Source organism: Salvelinus alpinus, chromosome 8 (assembly GCF_045679555.1).
Source record: "Salvelinus alpinus chromosome 8, SLU_Salpinus.1, whole genome shotgun sequence".
In the NCBI taxonomy this organism is placed as follows: Eukaryota; Metazoa; Chordata; class Actinopteri; order Salmoniformes; family Salmonidae; genus Salvelinus; species Salvelinus alpinus.
In genome coordinates, this window is record NC_092093.1 from 60,860,806 (window position 1) to 60,882,522 (window position 21,717).

The window sequence follows — 21,717 nt, forward strand, 5'->3', positions numbered from 1 at the left end:
CAGGGGCCTGAGCACGGAGCGCCGACGATGCTAGGGCTACCATGGGTAGCGTCACACTGCGCTATTTCTGCTATGGCTGCCTCTTCACCTCCGTGACCTGGTCCGTCCTACTCTTCCTCTACTTCAGCCTGGGCCAAGACGGCGGCCGGTCCACCTTCAGGTATGTGCCCATCCAGGGGCCCCAGGCCCACCGCTTCCAACCCCGTTTCTCCAAGGGCCCTGGAGGAGGGCCAGAACATGGCATTACGGCAGTCCCTGCAGCAGGAGCAGGAGGCAACAAGCAGGCCGATCTCTCTCCTGAGATGGGTAAGTGAGCCCTCCTTCAGAGCATGAAACTTGAAACGACCCCCATTGGTCAAAGATTATTTCCCTCTTATCTTTATACAGAACTTTATAGGAGTGTACATGAAAATTAATGTTACCATAGCAGATTATGTAAAGGAGCTGGCCTGGAAGAAAATCTCAAAATGGATGTCAGTTAATTAATGAAGCTGCATCGTAATCAACTCCTATGAACTGTAGGCCTATTACCTTCAGAGTGTCACATACACCCAGAACGATGAGCTCTCAAAAGCTCCACAAGCTCAATCGCACCCGTGACAAATTCTGGAATGGTTTAGGACATTTTGACAGTCTGTAATCTTCATGGGTCCAAAAGGGAAGTTTGTAATGTTGGTTTGCTCCCATGTCAACCAATAAAACGTTTAACAGGAGAGCGATGTGAAAAGTAAGTGTAGCCTAGGCGTTTCCACGATGCCTTTATGCATCAAAGCCCATTTATAGTTGGACAGTGAGAAACAGGAACAATCAAGCTAACCGCAGCTCATTACAGATTATCGGTTGGCATTGAGTGATTTTAACTGTCTGAAAGCAGGTGCAACGACGAAACACACAAATGGTGCATTGCAGCAAAGAAAAAGCATTATTGAAATGTTTTTGAATTGGAGTGAGGCCTTCAGCTGGCTGAGTGAGTTATTTCCATGGTTGCACAGAGTTCATCAGCAAAGTAAACCTAAGCCATTACCTCACACTCTGGACAAAGGCCCCTTGTGTTACCATGGCAACGTGGATACATCAATAGAATCCTCATACTGACCAACTACCACAAGTACCCTCCCTATTCTGAACAATTGAATCAACAACATTCTTTTTTCATTTTTTTCATCATCCCGTCTTTTCCTTTTCAGGTATGATTTTTAATGAGCAAGACCAGGAGGTGCGCGACATGGGCTATCACAAGCATGCTTTCAACGTACTGATCAGCAATCGACTAGGCTACCACAGAGACCTCCCCGACACTAGGGACGAGAAGTGAGTGAGAGCGTGACAGCGTGTTTGTGCTTGGCATATATGTGGGTTTATTGACCCATTCAGAGTGAACGGCTGACGCAACCACTTTGCAAGCCATCGCATGAAGGGCGACGGTAGCCAAAGGCTAAATGGGAAATCACGTCAATCTCTCTCTGCCTGGCTTGTGGCCATTACGAAATCAAAGGACAAGCCAAATAATCTGTCTAGAGATGAATTGATTTAGCACTGGTCTGTGCCTAACAAGTAGGCCTGTAGGTTGGAGTTATCACACACGTTATGTGTTACGATGAGTTGCTTGTAAATGTTTTAAGAGAGTTTGTAAATTCTGCAGACATGTTAGGATATGGCAGAGAGTGAGTAGTTGAGGCAAAGGATTTTATAGCAAAGGGTAAAACTGTTAACGTGTCCAAGGGGTAAGGCTTTCACAACTTTCACAAGGTTGAAGAAAGTTCTGTAGGTGTGACAGTCACAAGCCAAATGTTGCATTACAAGCTGCACAGTGACAGAGCATGAGCGTAGGGTGCTACGAAAATGTCAGAACTTTTTCTTTGTCATTATACATCACATAGAATGAATCATTAGATTGTTCTCTACAATATTAAATACTTAATATACTAGTACTTGACAATGTGGATGAAATAAGAATGTTAATTTGCTGTGGCCGTTGCTAGTTTAGAGCAAGCCGCTCTTGGGTGTATCTGTTCCATATTTGGGGTTGGGATGTGGTACCATTTGGAGGTGTTTCTGCGGGTTGGACCAATCAAAATCAACTTGATACCTAAGTCATTTTCATCTCCAGATCCTTGGCTATATTGGCTATCAATCTACGGTGAGAGGGGCCGTTTCTATGGCAATTTAAAGGGAGACACAGAAATGCACAATGAAAACATGAACAGATTGTCTTTGCGGAGTGTGGATATTGAAATTCAGTCTGATAGCTTGGTAAATAAATATATATTTAGTCCCTCTTTTGTTTTGTATTCTGTGGATGTCATTTAGAAAAAGCCCATGTTTTCACTCACGAACCTGCAGCCACTAGTTAGCTTGTCAGTTTGACGTTCGAAGTTAGCACCGTTCTGCCGCGGAGCAGCGCCACAGAGTTCTATTGAGCAGTGACTTTTTGATCATGCCCGTGATGAAATTCCATTCACTCTAAATATGCTAAAATCTCAGAGTAAGATGTCTAACTTCTGAACCATATACCATAAAGACATGGGTGTTGGACATTTTTTTTTTTTTTTTAACACAATTGTCTATTGAATGGACATATTTGTATAAACCTTGAATGAATTAATCATTTTATGGATGAACATCCTAATGAGTGAGTGGTGTTGTATGCATCCCATTATCAAAGAGGATCTGATCCTAGTTATGTTTGTCCCTGTAGAACTACAGTGGCTTGGTGTGCTAACATGCAATATGTGTTTATAGTGACTCCCATCCCATCCCTCTCTCAGGTGCCGAGACATGATCTATCCTCTGTCCCTCCCCGTGGCCAGCGTAGTGATCTGCTTCTTCAACGAGGCGTTCTCCGCCCTCCTGCGCACCGTGCACAGTGTCCTGGATCGCACGCCGGCCTACCTGCTGCATGAGATTATACTGGTGGATGACAGCAGTGAACTAGGCAAGCTGCTCTTTTCAGTTGTGCGTCTCTATTGGTTTTGTTCAGGCTCGCCGGAGCGACGCAGACCATAACAAGGCCCAGTAAATTATTGGATGCTGTCATGGAATGTGTGTCTGTCTACAGTGTGCGTGCTTCAATGACCTACTTGGAGAACAAACGCAGGCTACTGTATTGTATTGGCATATTGAAAAAGAGTGTTGTCTGTATCAACTGAAAAGTTCGGCAAGGGTCTTATGAGTAAGTTTAGATAGAAAATAGAGCTTTGATCGCAATGGGATCTACATGTATAGATAAAGATATCAGCTCCATCTGGAAGCATCTCTCCTGTCCTGTCTCTCCACCACAGCTGATCTGAAGGAAGATCTTGACAGCTATGTCCAGCAGCACAAACTCCAGGTCAAAGTCAAGGTGGTCCGCAACGAGAAGAGAGAGGGATTGATCAGAGGGAGGATGATAGGTGCTTCTCATGCCACCGGTGAGCCCCCCCAAACCATAACTCTTCACTAATGGGCAACACTTTATATTTAATAAACCATTTATAAAGAGTGTTTAAATAATTGAATGACCATTTTTTTTTTATCATCAAGGGACCTTAATATAAAGTGTTACCCAATAATGTAACAATATTCACACTGAGATGGGATCCCATTTCTGACACCATGTAACAATAAGCATACTGACACGGGATCCCACTTCTGACACTGAGACTGGATCCCATTTCTGACACCATGTAACAATATGCACACTGAGACGGGATCCCATTTCTGACACCATGTAACAATATGCACACTGAGACGGGATCCCACTTCTGACACCATGTAACAATATGCACACTGAGACGGGATCCCATTTCTGACACCATGTAACAATATGCACACTGAGATGGGATCCCATTTCTGACACCATGTAACAATATGCACACTGAGACGGGATCCCATTTCTGACACCATGTAACAATATGCACACTGAGACGGGATCCCATTTCTGACACCATGTAACAATATGCACACTGAGACGGGATCCCATTTCTGACACCATGTAACAATATGCACACTGAGATGGGATCCCACTTCTGACACCATGTAACAATATGCACACTGAGACAGGATCCCATTTCTGACACCATGTAACAATATGCACACTGAGACGGGATCCCATTTCTGACACCATGTAACAATATGCACACAGACTGGATCCCATTTCTGACACCATGTAACAATATGCACACTGAGACAGGATCCAATTTCTGACACCATGTAACAATATGCACACTGAGACAGGATCCCATTTCTGACACCATGTAACAATATGCACACTGAGACTGGATCCCATTTCTGACACCATGTAACAATATGCACACTGAGACAGGATCCCATTTCTGACACCATGTAACAATATGCACACTGAGACTGGATCCCATTTCTGACACCATGTAACAATATGCACACTGAGACAGGATCCCATTTCTGACACCATGTAACAATACGCACACTGAGACATGGACGTCTTCTGTCAAGTTCAATACAGATGTAATAGGGTTGTATTATAATCAGCAGCAGTCTGATATAGGGGACCATGGTACAGATGAACCAAACTGTAGTTGTGTACCCTTATCCCCAAGAAACCCTGATCTGAGAACTCTCCCCATTGTTCTCCATCCTCTCTCCTGATTGGCATTTCCTCTCTGAAGGGGAGGTGCTTGTGTTCCTGGACAGCCACTGTGAGGTGAATGAGGCGTGGCTGCAGCCCCTGCTGGCTCCCATCCAGCGGGACCGCAAAACAGTGGTGTGTCCCGTCATCGACATTATTAGCGCTGACACCCTGGCCTACAGCCCCTCCCCCATTGTCCGGGGGGGCTTCAACTGGGGGCTGCACTTCAAGTGGGACACTGTGCCCGCCTCAGAGCTCAACAGTCCTGACGGAGCAGTGGGCAGCATCAGGTAACCAACCCCTTGTGTCTTTAAGGGTTTCGCACACGATATTTGCCAATTATTCTTTTCAAAATTCTTCAAGGTCTGTCAAGATGTTGGGGATTAATTTTCAAGACTTGACATACATTTTCAAGCAGATTTAAGTCAAAACTGTAACTTGTCCACTCAGGAACATCAACTGTCTTCTTGGTAAGCAACTCTAGTGTACATTTGGCCTTGGGTGGTAGGTTATTTAACCCAAGGGCTAGTCTTCCAAGAGTCCATAAGAAATGTAAAAAACTGAAATTTGAAAATAACAAAAGTAAAAACACAAAGATTCACATTCCCTATACATATCAAATCAAATTTTATTTGTCACATACACATTGTTAGCAGATGTTAATGCGAGTGTAGCGAAATGCTTGTGCTTCTAGTTCCGATAATGCAGTAATAACCAACGAGTAATCTAACCTAACAATTTCACAACAACTACCTTATACACACAAGTGTAAATGGATGAAGAATATGTACATAAAAATATATGAATGAGTGATGGTACAGAACGGCTTAGGCAAGATGCAGTAGATGGTATCGAGTACAGTATATACATATGAGATGAGTAATGTAGGGTATGTAACCATTATATGAAGTGGCATTGTTTAAAGTGGCTAGTGATAAATTTTTCCCATTATTAAAGTGGCTGGAGTTGAGTCAGTATGTTGGCAGCAGCCATTCAATGTTAGTGGTGGCTGTTTAACAGTCTGATGGCCTTGAGATAGAAGCTGTTTTTCAGTCTCTCGGTCCCTGCTTTGATGCACCTGTACTGACCTCGCCTTCTGGATGATAGCGGGGTGAACAGGCAGTTGCTCGGGTGGTTGTTGTCCTTGATGATCTTTATGGCCTTCCTGTGACATCGGGTGGTGTAGGTGTCCTGTAGGGCAGGTAGTTTGCCCCCGGTGATGCGTTGTGCAGACCTCACTACCCTCTGGAGAGCCTTACGGTTGTGGGCGGAGCAGTTGCCGTACCAGGCGGTGATACAGCCCGACAGGATGCTCTCGATTGTGCATCTGTAAAAGTTTGTGAGTGCTTTTGGTGACAAGCGAAATTTCTTCAGCCTCCTGAGGTTGAAGAGGCGCTGCTGCGCCTTCTTCACAACGCTGTCTGTGTGGGTGGACCAATTCAGTTTGTCTGTGATGTGTACGCCGAGGAACTTAAAACTTACTACCCTCTCCACTACTGTCCCGTCGAGGGGGGTGCTCCCTCTGCTGTTTCCTGAAGTCCACAATCATCTCCTTTGTTTTGTTGACGTTGAGTGTGAGGTTATTTTCCTGACACCACACTCCGAGGGCCCTCACCTCCTCCCTGTAGGCCGTCTCGTCGTTGTTGGTAATCAAGCCTACCAATGTAGTGTCGTCTGCAAACTTGATGATTGAGTTGGAAGCGTGCATGGCCACACAGTCGTGGGTGAACAGGGAGTACAGGAGAGGGCTCAGAACGCACCCTTGTGGGGCCCCAGTGTTGAGGATCAGCGGGGTGGAGATGTTGTTACCTACCCTCACCACCTGGGGGCAGCCCGTCAGGAAGTCCAGTACCCAGTTGCACAGGGCGGGGTCGAGACCCAGGGTCTCGAGCTTGATGACGAGTTTGGAGGGTACTATGGTGTTAAATGCTGAGCTGTAGTCGATGAACAGCATTCTCACGTAGGTATTCCTCTTGTCCAGATGGGTTAGAGCAGTGTGGTTGCGATTGCGTCGTCTGTGGACCTATTGGGGCGGTAAGCAAATTGGATTGGGTCTAGGGTGTCCGGTAGGGTGGAGGTGATATGGTCCTTGACTGGTCTCTCAAAGCACTTCATGATGACGGAAGTGAATGCTACGGGGCGGTAGTCGTTTAGCTCAGTTACCTTAGCTTTCTTGGGAACAGGAACAATGGTGGCCCTCTTGAAGCATGTGGGAACAGCAGACTGGGATAAGGATTGATTGAATATGTCCGTAAACACACCAGCCACATATTGTGCGGTCTATAGGTGGCCTTGGTTCTGCTCCGTGTGTTACGAGAGTGTTTGCCTTTGACCATATCCAGTTTATCATGTACAGTGCATTCAGACCCCTTGACTTTTTCAACATTTTGTTACATTACAGCCTTATTCTAAAATTGATTAAATAGTGTTTTACCCTCATCAATCTACACACGATACCCCATAATAACAAATCAAAAACAGGTCTAGACATTTTTGCAAATGTGATATTTTTTACTTATTTTTACATTTACATAAGTATTCAGACCTTTTACTCAGTACATTGTTGAAGCACCTTTGTCAGCGATTACAGCCTCGAGTCTTATTGGGTATGACGCTACAAGGTTGGCACACCTGTATTTGGGGAGTTTCTCCCATTCTTCTCTGCAGATCCTCTCAAGCTCTGTCAGGTTGGATGGGGAGCGTCGCTGCACAGCTATTATCAGGTCTCTCCAGAGATGTTCGATCGGGTTTAAGTCTGGGCTGTGGCTGGGCCAGAGCCCAGACTCCAATATAAGGATATACCATCTATAGAAGAGACAGAAATGTTTATGGGGGAGGTGTTGCTGTATATATTCAAAGCCATATCCCTGTAATGCTTAGAGAAGATCTTAAGTCAAGTGTTATTGAAGCGTTGGGGTTGCAGGTTCACCTGGAACATCTAAAGCCTTTTCTTTTGGGGTGTTGCTATAGGCCACCAAGTGCTAACATTCAGTATCTAAATAATATGTGTGAAATGCTTGATAGTGTAGGTGATGTAAACAGAGAGGTCTACTTTCTTGGGGACCTGAATATTGCCCGGTTTTCATCAAGCTGTCCACTCAAGAGGAAGCGTCACTGTAACCAGTGCCTTTAATCTGGTTCAGGTTATTAATCAATCTACCAGGGTGTTTACAAACACTACAACAACAAGATAATCCACATGTATCAATCACATTTTTAGTATTACTGTAGAACTTTGTTCTAAAGCTGTATCCGTACCCATTGGATGCAGTGATCACAATATAGTGGCTATATCCAGGAAAGCCAAAGTTCCAACAGCTGGGCCTAAAATAGTGTATAAGAGATCATACAAAAGATTTTACTGTGACTTATGTGGATGATGTTAAAAAATATTTGTTGGTCAGATGTGATTAATAAGGAGCATCCAGATGCTGCACTTGATTAAGTTATGAAATTACTTCTTCCAATTATTGATAAACATGCACCTGTTAAGAAACTGACTGTTAGAACTGTTAAGGCTTAATGGATTAAAGATTAATTTAAAAACTGTATGGTTGAAAGAGATGGGGCAAAAGGAGTGGCTAATAAGTCTGGCTGCACATCTGACTGGCTGACTTAATGCAAATTGAGAAATTATGTGACTAAACTCAACAAAAATAAGAAACTGTAATGAAGCCAAGATTAATGATATAAAGAATGATGGGGGGGGGGGGGGAACTTTGGAGTACTTTAAATGAAAGACAAATTCAACTTTCATCGAATCACAAATTCATCACAAAACCATTTGATGTTGCCAATTATTTTAATGATTACTTCATTGGCAAAGTGTGCAAACTTAGGCAGGAAATGCCAACAATGAACAGTGCTATCATATTCATGCATGAAACAAAAGTTTAGCAAGTTTGAATTTTGTAAAGTTAGTGTGGGAGAGGTGGAAAAATGATCAATCAGCAAACCTCCTGGCATTGACAACTTAGATGGAAAGCTACTGAGGATGGTATATCTTTACTCTGAGTCTAGAGGAAAGTCTTTGTACTCAGGACTGGAGGAAAGCCAAAGTAATTCCGCTACCCAAGAGTAGTAAAGCGACCTTTACTGGTTCTAACAGCAGACCTATCAGCTTGCTGCCATCTCTTAGCAAACTGTTGGAAAAAATTGTGTCTAACCAAATACAATGCTATTTCTCTCCAATAAATTAACAACAGACTTTCAGCATGCTTATAGAGAAGGGCAATCAACATGTGCTGCACTGACACAAATTACTGATGATTGTTTGAAAGAAATTGATAATAATAAGATTGTGGAACATGTACTGTTAGATTTCACTGCAGCTTTTGATATTATTGACCATAACCTATTGTTGAAGAAACGTAGGTGTTATGGCTTTTCAACCTCTGCCATATCGTGGATTCAGACCTACAGTTGCAGTTGGAAGTTTACGTACACGTTTTTCAACCACTCCACAAATTTCTTGTAAACAAACTATAGTTTTGGCAAGTCGGTTAGGACATCTACTTTGTGCACGACACAAATATTTTTCCAACAATTGTTTACAGACAGATTATTTCACTTATAATTCACTCTTATCACAATTCCAGTGGGTCAGAAGTTTACATACACTAAGTTGACTGTGCCTTTAACCAGCTTGGAAAATTATGTCATGGCTTTAGAAGCTTCTGATAAGCGAATTTACAGAATTTGAGTCAATTGGAGGTGTACCTGTGGATGTATTTCAAGGCCTACCTTCAAACTCAGTGCCTCTTTGCTTGACATCATGGGGAAATTAAAAGAAATCAGCCAAGAGCTCAGAAAAACAATTGTAGACATCCACAAGTCTGGTTCATCCTTGGAGGCAATATCCAAACGCCTGAAGGTACCACGTTCATCTGTACAAACAACAGTACGCAAGTATAAACACCATGAGACCACGCAGGCGTCATACCGCTCAGGAAGGAGACGCGTTCTGTCTCCTAGAGGTGAACGTACTTTGGTGCCAAAAGTGCAAATCAATCCCAGAACAACAGCAAAGGACCTTGTGAAGATGCTGGAGGAAGCAGGTACAAAAGTATCTATATCCACAGTAAAACAAGTCCTATATCGACATAACCTGAAAGGCCGCTCAGCAAGGAAGAAGCCACTGCTCCAAAACTGCCATAAAAAAGCCAGACTACGGTTTGCAACTGCACATGGGGATAAAGATCGTACTTTTTGGAGAAATGTCCTCTGGTCTGATGAAACAAAAATAGAATTGTTTGGCCATAATGACCATCGTTATGTTTGGAGGAAAAAGGGGGACGCTTGCAAGCCGAAGAACACCATCCCAACTACGAAGCACGGGGGTGGCAGCATCATGTTGTGGCGGTGCTTTTCTGCAGGAGGGACTGGTGCACTTCACAAAATAGATGGCATTATGAGGCAGGAAAATTACGTGGATGTATTGAAGCAACATCTCAAAACATCAGTCAGGAAGTTAAAGCTTGGTCGCAAATGGGTCTTCCAAATGGACAATGACCCCAAGCATCTTCCAAAGTTGTGGCAAAATGGCTTAAGGACAACAGAGTCAAGGTATTGGAGTGGCCATCACAAAGCCCTGACCCCAATCTAATAGAAAGTTTGTGGGCAGACTGAAAAAGCTTGTGCGAGCAAGGAGGCCTACAAACCTGACTCAGTTACACCAGCTATGTCAGGAGGAATGGGCATAAATTCACCCACCTTATTGTGGGAAGGTTGTGGAAGGCTACCTGAAATGTTTGACCCAAATTAAACAATTTAAAGGCAATGCTACCAAATACTAATTGAGTGTATGTAAACTTCTGACCCACTGGGAATGTGATGAAATAAATAAAAGCTGAAATAAATAATTCTCTCTACTATTATTCTGACATTTCACAATCTTAAAATAAAGTGGTGATCCTAACTGACCTAAGACAGGGAATTTTTACTAGGATTAAATGTCAGGAATTGTGAAAAACTGAGTTTAAATGCATTTGTCTAAGGTGTATGTAAACTTTCGACTTCAACTGTATATGGTGCCTTCGGAAAGTATTCCTACACCTTGACTTTTCCACATTTTGTAAGGTTACAGCCTTATTCTAAAATTGATTGATGATGGGGAAAAAACAATTCAATCTACACACAATACCCCATAATGACAAAGCAAAAGCAGGTTAGACATTTTAGCTCATTTATATCACATTTACGTAAGTATTAAGACCCTTTATTCAATACTTTGTTGAAGCACCTTTGGCAGCAATTACATCCTCGAGTGTTCTTGGGTATGAAACACAAGCTTGGCACACCTGTATTTGTGGAGTTTCTCCCATTCTTATCTGCAGATCCTGTCAAGTTCCAACCAAGATGGTTGTCCTTCTGGAAGGTTCTCCACAGAGGAACTCTGTGCACTCTCATCGGGTTCTTGGTTACCTCCCTGACCAAGGCCGTTCTCCCCTGGTTGCTCATTTTTTTTTCAGTATTACTTTAGTGCCTTGTTGCATACAATTTGCATGTTTTGGAATATTTTATATTCTGTATATTTGTATTCTTTTCACTGTCTTTTAGGTCTTTATTGTGGAGTCACTACAAGGATGTTTTAGAATCACCAATGGCCTCATGGTAACATCCCTGAGGAGTTTCATTCCTGTCTTGCAGCTCAGTTCAGAAGGACAACTGTATCTTTGGTTTAATATATAATCCAGAGCATAATTATTAACTTGACGAGAGAGTCAATGTCTGATTTGTTATTGTTACCCATCTTCTAATCACTGTCATTCTTTGTGGCTCTAAAAGCTCTTTGTAGTTGAATCGGTGCTTGAAATTCAGTACTTGACTGAGGCACCTTTACAGATGTATGTATGGGTCGAGGAAGGGGTATCAAATAAAATTATATTAGTCACATGCGCTGAATACAACAGGTAAGACCTTACAGTGAAATGCTTACTTACGAGCCCCTAACGAACAATGTGGTTAAAACATATTTTTTTTTAATAAGAATAAAAGTAACTAAAGAGCAGCAGTAAATAGCGAGAGTTTATATAGAGGGGTTCCAGTACAGAGTCAATGTTCGGGGGCACCGGTTAGTCCAGGTAATTGAGGTAATATTAGAGTTATTAAAGTGACTATGCATAGATGATAACAACAGAGAGTAGCAGCGGTGTAAAAGAGTGGGGAGCAATGCAAATAGTCTGGGTAGCCATTTGATTAGATGTTCAGGAGTCTTATGGCTTGGGGGTATAAGCTGTTTAGAAGCCTCTTGGACCTAGACTTGGTGCTCCGGTACTGCTTGCCGTGCGGTTGCAAAGAGAACAGTCTATAACTAGGGTGGCGGGAGTCTTTGACAATTTTTAGGGCCTTCCTCTGACACTGCCTGGTATAGAGGTTCTAGATGGCAGGAAGCTTGGCCGTACGCACTACACTCTGTAGTGCCTTGCGGTCGGAGTCCGAGCAGTTGCCATACCAGGCAGTGATGCAACAAGGCAGTGATGCTCTCGATGGTGCAGCTGTCGAACCTTTTGAGGATCTGAGGACCCATGCCAAATCTTTTCAGTCTCCTGAGGGGGAATAGGTTTTGTCGTGTGCTTGGACCATGTTAGTTTGTTGGTGATGTGGACACCAAGGAACTTGAAGCTCTCAACCTGCTCCACTACAGCTCCGTCGATGAGAATGGGGGCGTGCTCGGTCTTCTTTTTCCTGTAGTCCACAATCATCTCCTTTGTCTTGATCACGTTGAGGGGAGAGGTTGTTGTCCTGGCACCAGGTCTCTGACCTCCTCCCTATAGGCTGTCTCGTCGTTGTCGGTGATCAGGCCTACCACTATTGTGTTATCGGCAAACTTAATGATGGTGTTGGAGTCGTGCCTGGCCGTACAGTCATGAGTGAACAGTGACTGAAAGGGCCTGAGCACGCACCCCTGAGGGTCCCCTGTTTTTAGGATCAGCGTAGCGGATTTGTTGTTACCTATCCTTACCACCTGGGGGCGGCCCGTCAGGAAGTCCAGGATCCAGTTGCAGAGGGAGGTGTTTAGTTCCAGGGTCCTTAGCTTATTGATGAGCTTTGAGGGCACTATGGTGTTGAATGCTGAGCTGTAGTCAATGATTAGCATTCTCACATAAGTGTTCCTTTTGTCCAGGTGGGAAAGTGCAGTGTGGAGTGCAATAGAGATTGCATCATCTGTGGATCTGTTGAGGCAGTATGCAAATTGGACTGGGTCTAGGAAGGGGTTTGAAAATGTCAGTGAAGACACTTGTCAGTTGGTCAGCGCATACTCGCAGTACACATCCTCCTCGTAATCTGTCTGGCCCTGCGGCCTTGTGAATGATGACCTGTTTAAAGGTCTTACTCACATCGGCTGCGGAGAGTGTGATCACACAGTCTTCCGGAACAGCTGGTGCTCTCATGCATGTTTCAGTGTCAAGCGAGCATAGAAGTAGTTTAGCTCGTCTGGTAGGCTCGTGTCACTGGGCAGCTCTCGGCTGTCCTTCCCTTTGTAGTCTGTAATGGTTTGCAAGCCCTGCCACATCCAACGAGCATCAGAGCCGGTGTAGTACGATTCGATCTTAGTCCTATATTGATGCTTTGCCTTTTTGATGGTTCGTCGGAGGGCATACGCAGGATTTCTTATAAGCTTCCGGGTTAGAGTCCCGCTCCTTGAAAGTGGCACCTCTAGCCTTGAGCTCAGTGTGGATGTTGCCTGTAATCCATGGCTTCTAATTGGGGTATGTACGTACGGTCACTGTGGTGACGACGTCATTGATGCACTTATTGATGAAGCCAATGACTGATGCGGTGTACTCCTCAATGACATTGGAGGAACTCCGAACATATTCCAGTCTGTGCTAGCAAAACAGTCCTGTAGCTTAGCATCTGCTTCATCTGACCACTTTTTTTTGATCGAGTCACTGGTGCTTCCTGCTTTAATTTTTGCTTGTACGCAGGAATCAGGAGGATAGAATTATGGTCAGATTTGCCCAATGAAGGGCGAGGGAGAGCTTTGTATGTGACTCTGTGTGTGGAGAATAGGTGCTCCAGAGTTCTTTTGGTTGGAGTTCCTCTGGTTGCACATTTAACATGCTAATATAAATTTGGTTAAACAGATGTAAGTTTCCCTGCATTAAAGTCCCCGGCCACTAGGAGCGCCGCCTCTTGTTGAGCGTTTTCCTGTTTGCTTATGGCGGAATACAGTTCATTGAGTGCGGTCTTAGTGCCAGCATCAGTCTGTGGTGGAATGTAGACAGCCATGAAAAATACAGATAAACTCTCTGGTTTGATAGTGTGTTATACAGCTTATCATGAGATACTCTACCTCAGGCGAGCAAAACCTTGAGACTTCCTAAAATATCGTGCACCAGTTGTTATTTACAAAAATACATAGTCCGCTTTACCAGACGCCGCTGTTCTATTCTGTTGATAATGTCGTCGTTCAACCACAACTCCGTGAAGCATAAGATATTACAGATTTTAATGTCCCGTTGGTAGTATGATCTTCCGCGTAGGTCATCAATTTTATTTTCCAAAGATTGCACGTTTTGCAGAATGGAAGGCAGTGGGGATTTGTTCGATCGTCTATGAATTCTCAAAAGGAAGCCCGCCCTCCTGCCCCTTTTTCTCCGCCTTCTCTTCACGCAAATGATGGGGATCTGGGCCTGTTCCCGGGAAAGCAGTATGTCATCCACGTCAGGCTCGTTAAAGGAATAAAGTATTCTGCCAGTTTGTGGTGAGTAATCGCAGTTCTGATGTCCAGAAGATCTTTTCGGTTATAATAGACGGGAGCAGCAACATTATGTACAAAATAAGTAAAAAAATAAGTTACAAAACAACGCAAAGAAACACAATCGATTAGGAACACGTAAAACCTCCACCATTTTCGCATCAGTCATTCTAAATCATGTCAACCCCATGTAATTTATGTGATTTGTTGAGCCAAATTTTACTCCTGAACTAATTTTGGCTTGCCTAAACAAAGGCGCAGAATACTCTTGCGACGACTATATCTTAGTTATGAATTTTGTGAGTGTGACCGTCCACCTTGACAGAGTATTTTTGTATTTTGTATAGATTGACAAATTATTTTGAATCCCTATTTGTAACAAAAGGGGGTCTTAATATTTTTGTAAGGCACTATGTCCAATCATCTCAAATACTAATTTGAGCTGTGGAAAAGAATAACCCCAAAAGTGTAAACTCCAAGCTAGATTTGACACATTATAGATGCAGAAAAAACAGTAAAGCCTATTTGTTTATTTTTTATTATTATGTTGTTTTAGGCTGGCTATTATGTCCTGGAAATGTCTCCTTTAAGCTCAATTCGATTGACTTTATTTTTCCCCATTTGATTTTAATGGCCTCCCAGTGTGCACGAACCTAATACTGTATCAATAAAGGCCATCTGATGTAGACTTCACCCATCTCCCTCTCGTATGGAGTCATGTGAAAGCTAATTAGTGGCCGTAGTAGCACGCCTGGTTCTAGGGACTGAATCGATCCCCGTTTTGAAGAGGCCCGGGTGCTTTAAATCCATTACTACGGCATAGGCTGGCTTTAGCCTAAAGGGCTACTCGGACACCCCTTTGTATTTGTTTACGCTGCCTCTTAATTTCTCTCTGTTTCTCTCACATGCTTGTGCTCGGGGCTTTACATAAGGATATAAGCCTAAGGCTACGGTCACACAGAGACGCATGAAAACATAGGAAATCAGATACGCAGTCATCACGGTCTGTCATCAAAAGTTCAAATCTTTTCGGACGAGTTGCATACGCACAAAGGGCAACACATTGTGCATTTTTTGAAGGACAGTCATCTCTGTTGTCTATTGTCCATCAACAGTTGACTCTCATTGAAAAACCTTTGGCTCAATCAGTAATTTTCTGACACAATCTGTCTGGTTGCAGTCCATCTTTTAGCCGGACTAGGAGATGCAGAGGCATATCTCACATCTTAGGATGTGTCTATAGGCAGCCCAATTCTGGTCTTTTGACCAATCAGATCAGAGCTTCTGCTAATAATTGGTATTTTGCCCAATGAGATCAGAGCTTCTGCTAATAATGGGTATTTTGCCCAATGAGATCAGATCTTTTGCCAATAAGACCTTCTGCCAATTATTGGGCAAAAGATCAGAATTGGGCTGCCTGTGTGAACTCAGCCTTAGTGTCTCGATGCTAGTGCTACTTCAAAGGATATTGTAGTAGCTAGAATGCAGACTCACATTCTGCCTTTTCACTCCTTCCCCTAGGTCTCCCACCATGGCAGGTGGTCTGTTTGCCATGGACAGGAAGTACTTTAACGAGCTCGGCCAATACGACAGGGGCATGGACATCTGGGGTGGTGAGAACCTTGAGATCTCCTTCCGGGTAAGTTAAAGGGCCACACACCATCACACTCACTGCATTACTGCAACATCTTATTCTTAGGAAGGGTGCAGATGCTCCCAAAGTAACACATAGGGTGGCAGGTAGCCTAGCGGGTAAGAGCATTGGGCCAGTAACCGAAAGGTTGCTAGTTCAATCCCGTACCGGACTAGGTGAAAAGTCTGTGCCCTTCAGCAAGGCACTTAACCCTAATTGCTCCTGTAAGTCGCTCTGGATAAAAGCATCTGCTAAATGACTCCAATGTAAACATAGAACAGCCAGACTTTCAGTTGAAAAATGTAATTTCTATTTTAGGGTGGGTGCCAAATTTACACGCACGCACCTGGTCAAATGAGCTATGACATGTCAACCACTCACCATGAGCTCAAGACAGTTGGTTTATTTACCCACGTTTTGGCACATTTATTCTAATGCTTTGCCTCAGCAGACTTAAACAAGCTTTTCCCCCTTAAGAAAAATACAGAATGAAATAAAATGTCATAACCGACAGCCAAAGGCAATTTTATTTCTCAACATTACGTTTTGGTCCAGTTGAATTGGATCTCAGCAGACTAGCAACTGCATATTGACTTGCTACATTTATCCATCCAACATCAATTTTCCTGTCTCGCCTCAGTGTTTTTACTTCTCTTTTACCACATCAGAGTTGGACATTTCTCTTCCAGTCCTGTTTAATATTCTTGGCAAGGCTGCCTTCTCATGTTTTGCAATGTTACCCTGTTTGAAAAGAGAGTCCAATATATGACTTCAGTAAGGGAATGTTATGCATGTGGAACATTGTTAGATTACATTAATCATATGGCTCTCGAGCAATGGGGAGTGGAGCTGATGTATGGACAGACTTGTACTGCTCTTATTAATTAATTATGGTCATTGAATTAAGTCCTATGTCCTAGCGTTTCCCAAAACGTAACTTTCTTAGAACAACTACGACGGGCTTCTCCTGTGCACTGTTGGTTTATTCAGGTGGAGGTTGAGGTGTTATGGGGGAAGGGGTTGTTTTTGGAGAGGGGGGCATTAGGGTTGTGGCAACGACGTGTGCTCACCCGGTGATTGAGTGGTTTTCATGGTAGGATACTTGGCCACGTAGTCTGTACTCTTTCTTGCTCCCTCCCCCATGGATTTAGTGAAAGGGTATTTTTAACGTACAAACAATATAGCCTCGTTGAAGTGTCCAGGCGCTCTAACCAAGAAGTCAAATACTCATATGACTTTCTCTTTATCAGATCTGGATGTGTGGTGGCCAGCTCCTGATCATCCCCTGCGCGCGGGTGGGTCATATATTCCGTAAACGCCGGCCTTATGGGTCACCCGGAGGTCAGGACACCATGGCCCACAACTCACTGCGATTGGCCCACGTATGGATGGATGAATACAAGGTACCTCAGAGGGCGATAGCACTAATTGCACACAATTGAAATCCAGTTTATAAAATCACCCATTCTCCATTGGTTCAGGGCCTGAAATTAAAATCCATTAAACTGGGTTTGTATGAAATCCAGCACGCACATGGGCCCGTAAGTGCCTAGACTGAAAGCTACTGGACCCGTATTCTGCCTATCAGAGTAGGAGTGCTGATCTAGGATCAGTTTAGCCTTTTTTAGATCATAACAGGTCCAGATCTGAAGAGATCACATTCAACCTTTTCCTGAGGCTTCTTTTATGACCGCAAGCAAACTAAACATGCGATGAGATCAGTATTTCTTATAACCACTCTCAGCTCTCTTTATTAGCACAGTGATGTTTGTTCCTTTCCAAGCTACAAAGAGCTATAATTGCTTTCCACAGTCTGAAAATAGCCAACCTAATTGGAAAGGAAGCCAATTGCGTTGTTTGGGTTCTCCTGAGAGATCTCCCATTCACACACGTCAATGTACAAGTGAGTCTGCATTTGTTTCCTCATCATTCCCCCTCAGTGTGTGAACAGTTGTTGTTTCCAAACTAAACTGTAGAGGCCTTGGATATGATTAATTACTTACGTAATTGTTATTACTTAGATGTCTCCACAAGAGAGAGCCACTGTTTTCGGTAAAGTTTGTGCTGCTTAGTCTCGTCTCTCTTCTGTGCTCTTTCCCACCTTCCACTTTGAAATGATTTACTGGATATTGAACTAAGAGTGTGATTTGTAAATTGCCTTCCCTTACTCTGAATTGTTAATTCAACAGTGTAGTGCAGGTATTCCCAAACAGGGGTACGCCAAATAAAAATGTGATTAACATTTAAAAAAATATATATATATAATAATCATTTCTTCACATTTTCAAACAGTACATTTAGTAAGGCCCGTGTTCATAGAGACACATACCAGCTCTACTGGTAGTACTGCTACTACCAGCAGTACTACACCTGCACCTGTCGACGACACAAGTTGTTCTGCTTCCACGAGCACATCCAATTCTAGCATCAGTAATTCTACGTTTGTCGTTAGCCCAGCTAGCATGGACACTGACAGTTGTGACTCTGATGCAGCCGAAGAGCTACTGCACCTTACCCGGGAAAGCACCGAACAACAGACAGGGATATTGGACCATCGAAGAGGTGCAAATATGATGAGAACTACATTGATTTGGGGTTCACTTATATTGGAAGTAGTGCCTTTCCTCAGCCACAGTGTGTTATATGTGCAAAAGTACTATATCACAACTCGATGAAACCTTCACTCTTGCACAGACATTTAGAAACAAAACATGCCAATTTGAAAATAAGCCACAGGAGTTTTTTGAGCGAGAATGAATGACTTTCAAGTAGTAAGACATGCATAAAAGCAACAGATACCATTAATTAGAAGGGGCTAGAAGCGTCTTATATGGTGAGCTACCGAGTGGCTAGGACAGGCAAGCCCCATACTATTGTGGAGGACAAAATTATTCCTGCTGCTGCGGATATGGCTGGGACAATGCTGGGGGAAAAGGACAAAAAAAACTATACAGACAATGCCTTCATCAAACAACACTGTTTCACGATGCATCAGTGACATGGCAGGAGATGTTTTGAAACAATTACTGCTTCGCATACAAGCCAGGGAATTCTATGCGTTACAGCTGGATGAGTCAACAGAGGTGGCAGGCCTGGCACAGCTCCTGGTATATGTCTGTTATGTTTATGGGGGGTCAATTAAGGAAGACATCCTCTTCTGCAAACCAGGACAACAGGAGAGGATATTTTTAAAGTACTGGACAGCTTTGTGACATCAAATGGACTTTAGTGGTCAAGATGTGTTGGAATCTGTACTGATGGCGCAAAAGCCATGACAGGGAGACATAGTGAAGTGGTAACGCGCCTGCAAGCAGTTGCTCCCGACGCCACTTGGGTACCCTGTAGCATCCACCGAGAGGCTCTTGCTGCCAAGGGAATGCCTGACAGCTTGAAATACTTTTTGGAAACTACAGTGAAAATGGTTAACTTTGTTAAAGCAAGGCCCCTGAACTCTCGTGTATTTTCTGCACTATGCAATGATCTGGGCAGCGACCATGTAACACTTATACAGCATACAGAAGTGCGCTGGTTATCAAGGGGAAGAAGTTTTGTCAAGTTATTTTAAATTGGAAGACGAGCTTAAAGTTTTCTTTACCGACCATCATTTTCACTTGTCTGCATGATGACAAGTTTCTCACGCGACTGGCCTATCTGAGTGATGTTTTTTCTAGCCTGAATGATCTGAATCTAGGATTACTCTCCACAACTAAACTCAGCAAAAAAAAGAAATGTCCTCTCACTGTCAACTGCGTTTATTTTCAGCAAACTTAACATGTGTAAATAATTTTATGAACACAACAAGATTCAACAACTGAGACATAAACTGAACAAGTTCCACAGACATGTGACTAACAGAAATTGATGAATGTGTCCCTGAACAAAGGGGGGGTCAAAATCAAAAGTAAGTCAGTATCTGGTGGCCACCAGCTGCATTAAGTACTGCAGTGCATCTCCTCCTCATGGACTGCACCAGATTCGCCAGTTCTTGCTGTGAGATGTTACCCCACTCTTCCACCAAGGCACCTGCAAGTTACCAGACATTTCTGGGGGGAATGGCCCTAGCCCTCATCCTCCGATCCAACAGGTCCCAGACGTGCTCAATGAGATTGATATCCGGGCTCTTCACTGGCATACCTGTCTTGCAGGAAATCACGCACAGAACGAGCAGTATGGCTGGTGGCATTGTCATGCTGGAGGGTCATGTCAGGATGAGCCTGCAGGAAGGGTACCACATGAGGGAGGAGGATGTCTTCCCTGTAACGCACAGCATTGAGATTACAACATACTGTGTGCTGGTTATCAAGGGGCAAAGTATTGACATGTTTTTTTTAATTGAGAGATGAGCTTAAAGTTTTTTTTACTGACCATAATTTTCACTTGTCTGACCGCTTGAATGATGACGAGTTTCTCACACGACTGGCCTATCTGGGTGATGTTTTTTCTCATCTGAATCTAGGATTACAGGGATTCTTTGCAACTATATTCAGTGTGCGGGACAACATTGAGGATATGATTAAGAAGTTGGCGCTCTGCATTAACAAGGACAACACACAGGTCTTTCCATCATTGTATGATTTTTTTGTGTGCAAATGAACTCAAGCTTACGGACAATGTCAAATGTGATATAGCGAAGTACCTGAGTTAGTTGGGTGCGCAATTACACAGGTACTTTCCCGAAACGGATGACACAAACAACTGGATTCGTTATCCCTTTCATGCCCTGCCTTCAGTCCACTTACTGATATTTGAACAAGAGAGCCTCATCAAAATTGCAACAAGCGGTTCTGTGAAAATTGAATTTAATCAGAAGTCACTGCCAGATTTCTGGATTGGGCTGCGCTCAGAGCATCCTGCCTTGGCAAATCACACTGTTAAGACACTGATGCCCTTTGCAACCACGTATCTATGTGAGTGGATTCTCATTAGCATGAAAACTAAAAACAGGCACAGACTGTGTGTGGAAAATGATTTAAGACAGACTCTCTCCAATACAACCAAACATTGCAGAGTTATGTGCATCATTTCAAGCACACCCTTCTCATTAACCTGTAGCGAGTTATTCACAATTTTCAATGAACAAGTACGGTTTTATATGTAAGATGGTTCAATAAAGAGCAAAGTTATTGATTATTATTATATTATTATTTGTGCCCTGGTCCTATAAGAGCTCATTGTCACTTCCCACGAGCCAGGTTGTGACAAAAACTCACACTCATTCTTATGTTTAATAAATGTATCGTATAGTGTGTGTGTGGCAGGCTTACAATGATGGCAAAAAACAACATTTGAGAGTGCGCTGACCTTGGTGCTAGAGGGGGTACGCAGCTGGAGGTTGAATTTTTGAAGGGGTACGGGACTATAAAAAGTTTGGGAACCACTGGTGTAGTGTATCAATGTTCCCAGCAGTTAAAATCTTCTAGAGGGTTATTTTTTAGGATATTTTTTCCAATAGTCCACTCTTGATACGGTCCTATTTTTTAAATATTTTTTTTGCATGTTGGCAGTGAAGTTTTCAAGATATTGGACTTTCAAGAAGCAAAGTGTCACCTGCCTTATCATCAAGATGGTTCAATATGCAATGATCGTTTTTGAGTGGATTTTCCCTTTAAGATGAAGTTTGGGTTGGCCAGTTCTGACTTCTCCATCTCCACACTAATCAGAGACTGGGACAAGTTTTGTTTCCATGGAAATAGCCGGCCTAAATCAAGATATATTAAACAGATTCTCAATAAAGGTAAACTTCTTGATTTTATCGGCCAATCGAAATAGATCTAAGAGTTTTCAATCTTACCTCTG

The 21,717-nt window shown here is 43.2% G+C and overlaps 1 protein-coding gene across 2 annotated transcripts in view; it reads left to right on the forward strand.

Moving 5' to 3' along the window:
* LOC139583390 (polypeptide N-acetylgalactosaminyltransferase 11-like) overlaps positions 1-21,717 on the forward strand; it is a 47,231-nt gene that overhangs the window by 12,762 nt on the left and 12,752 nt on the right. For both annotated transcript variants that reach the window (XM_071414423.1, XM_071414425.1), the window contains exons 2-8: positions 4-306; positions 1,188-1,311; positions 2,769-2,935; positions 3,282-3,410; positions 4,626-4,875; positions 15,810-15,927; positions 17,172-17,324. In XM_071414423.1, the coding sequence (XP_071270524.1) occupies positions 42-306; positions 1,188-1,311; positions 2,769-2,935; positions 3,282-3,410; positions 4,626-4,875; positions 15,810-15,927; positions 17,172-17,324 (1,206 nt within the window). In that variant the 5' untranslated portion in view covers positions 4-41. The remainder of the gene's footprint in view (positions 1-3; positions 307-1,187; positions 1,312-2,768; positions 2,936-3,281; positions 3,411-4,625; positions 4,876-15,809; positions 15,928-17,171; positions 17,325-21,717) is intronic.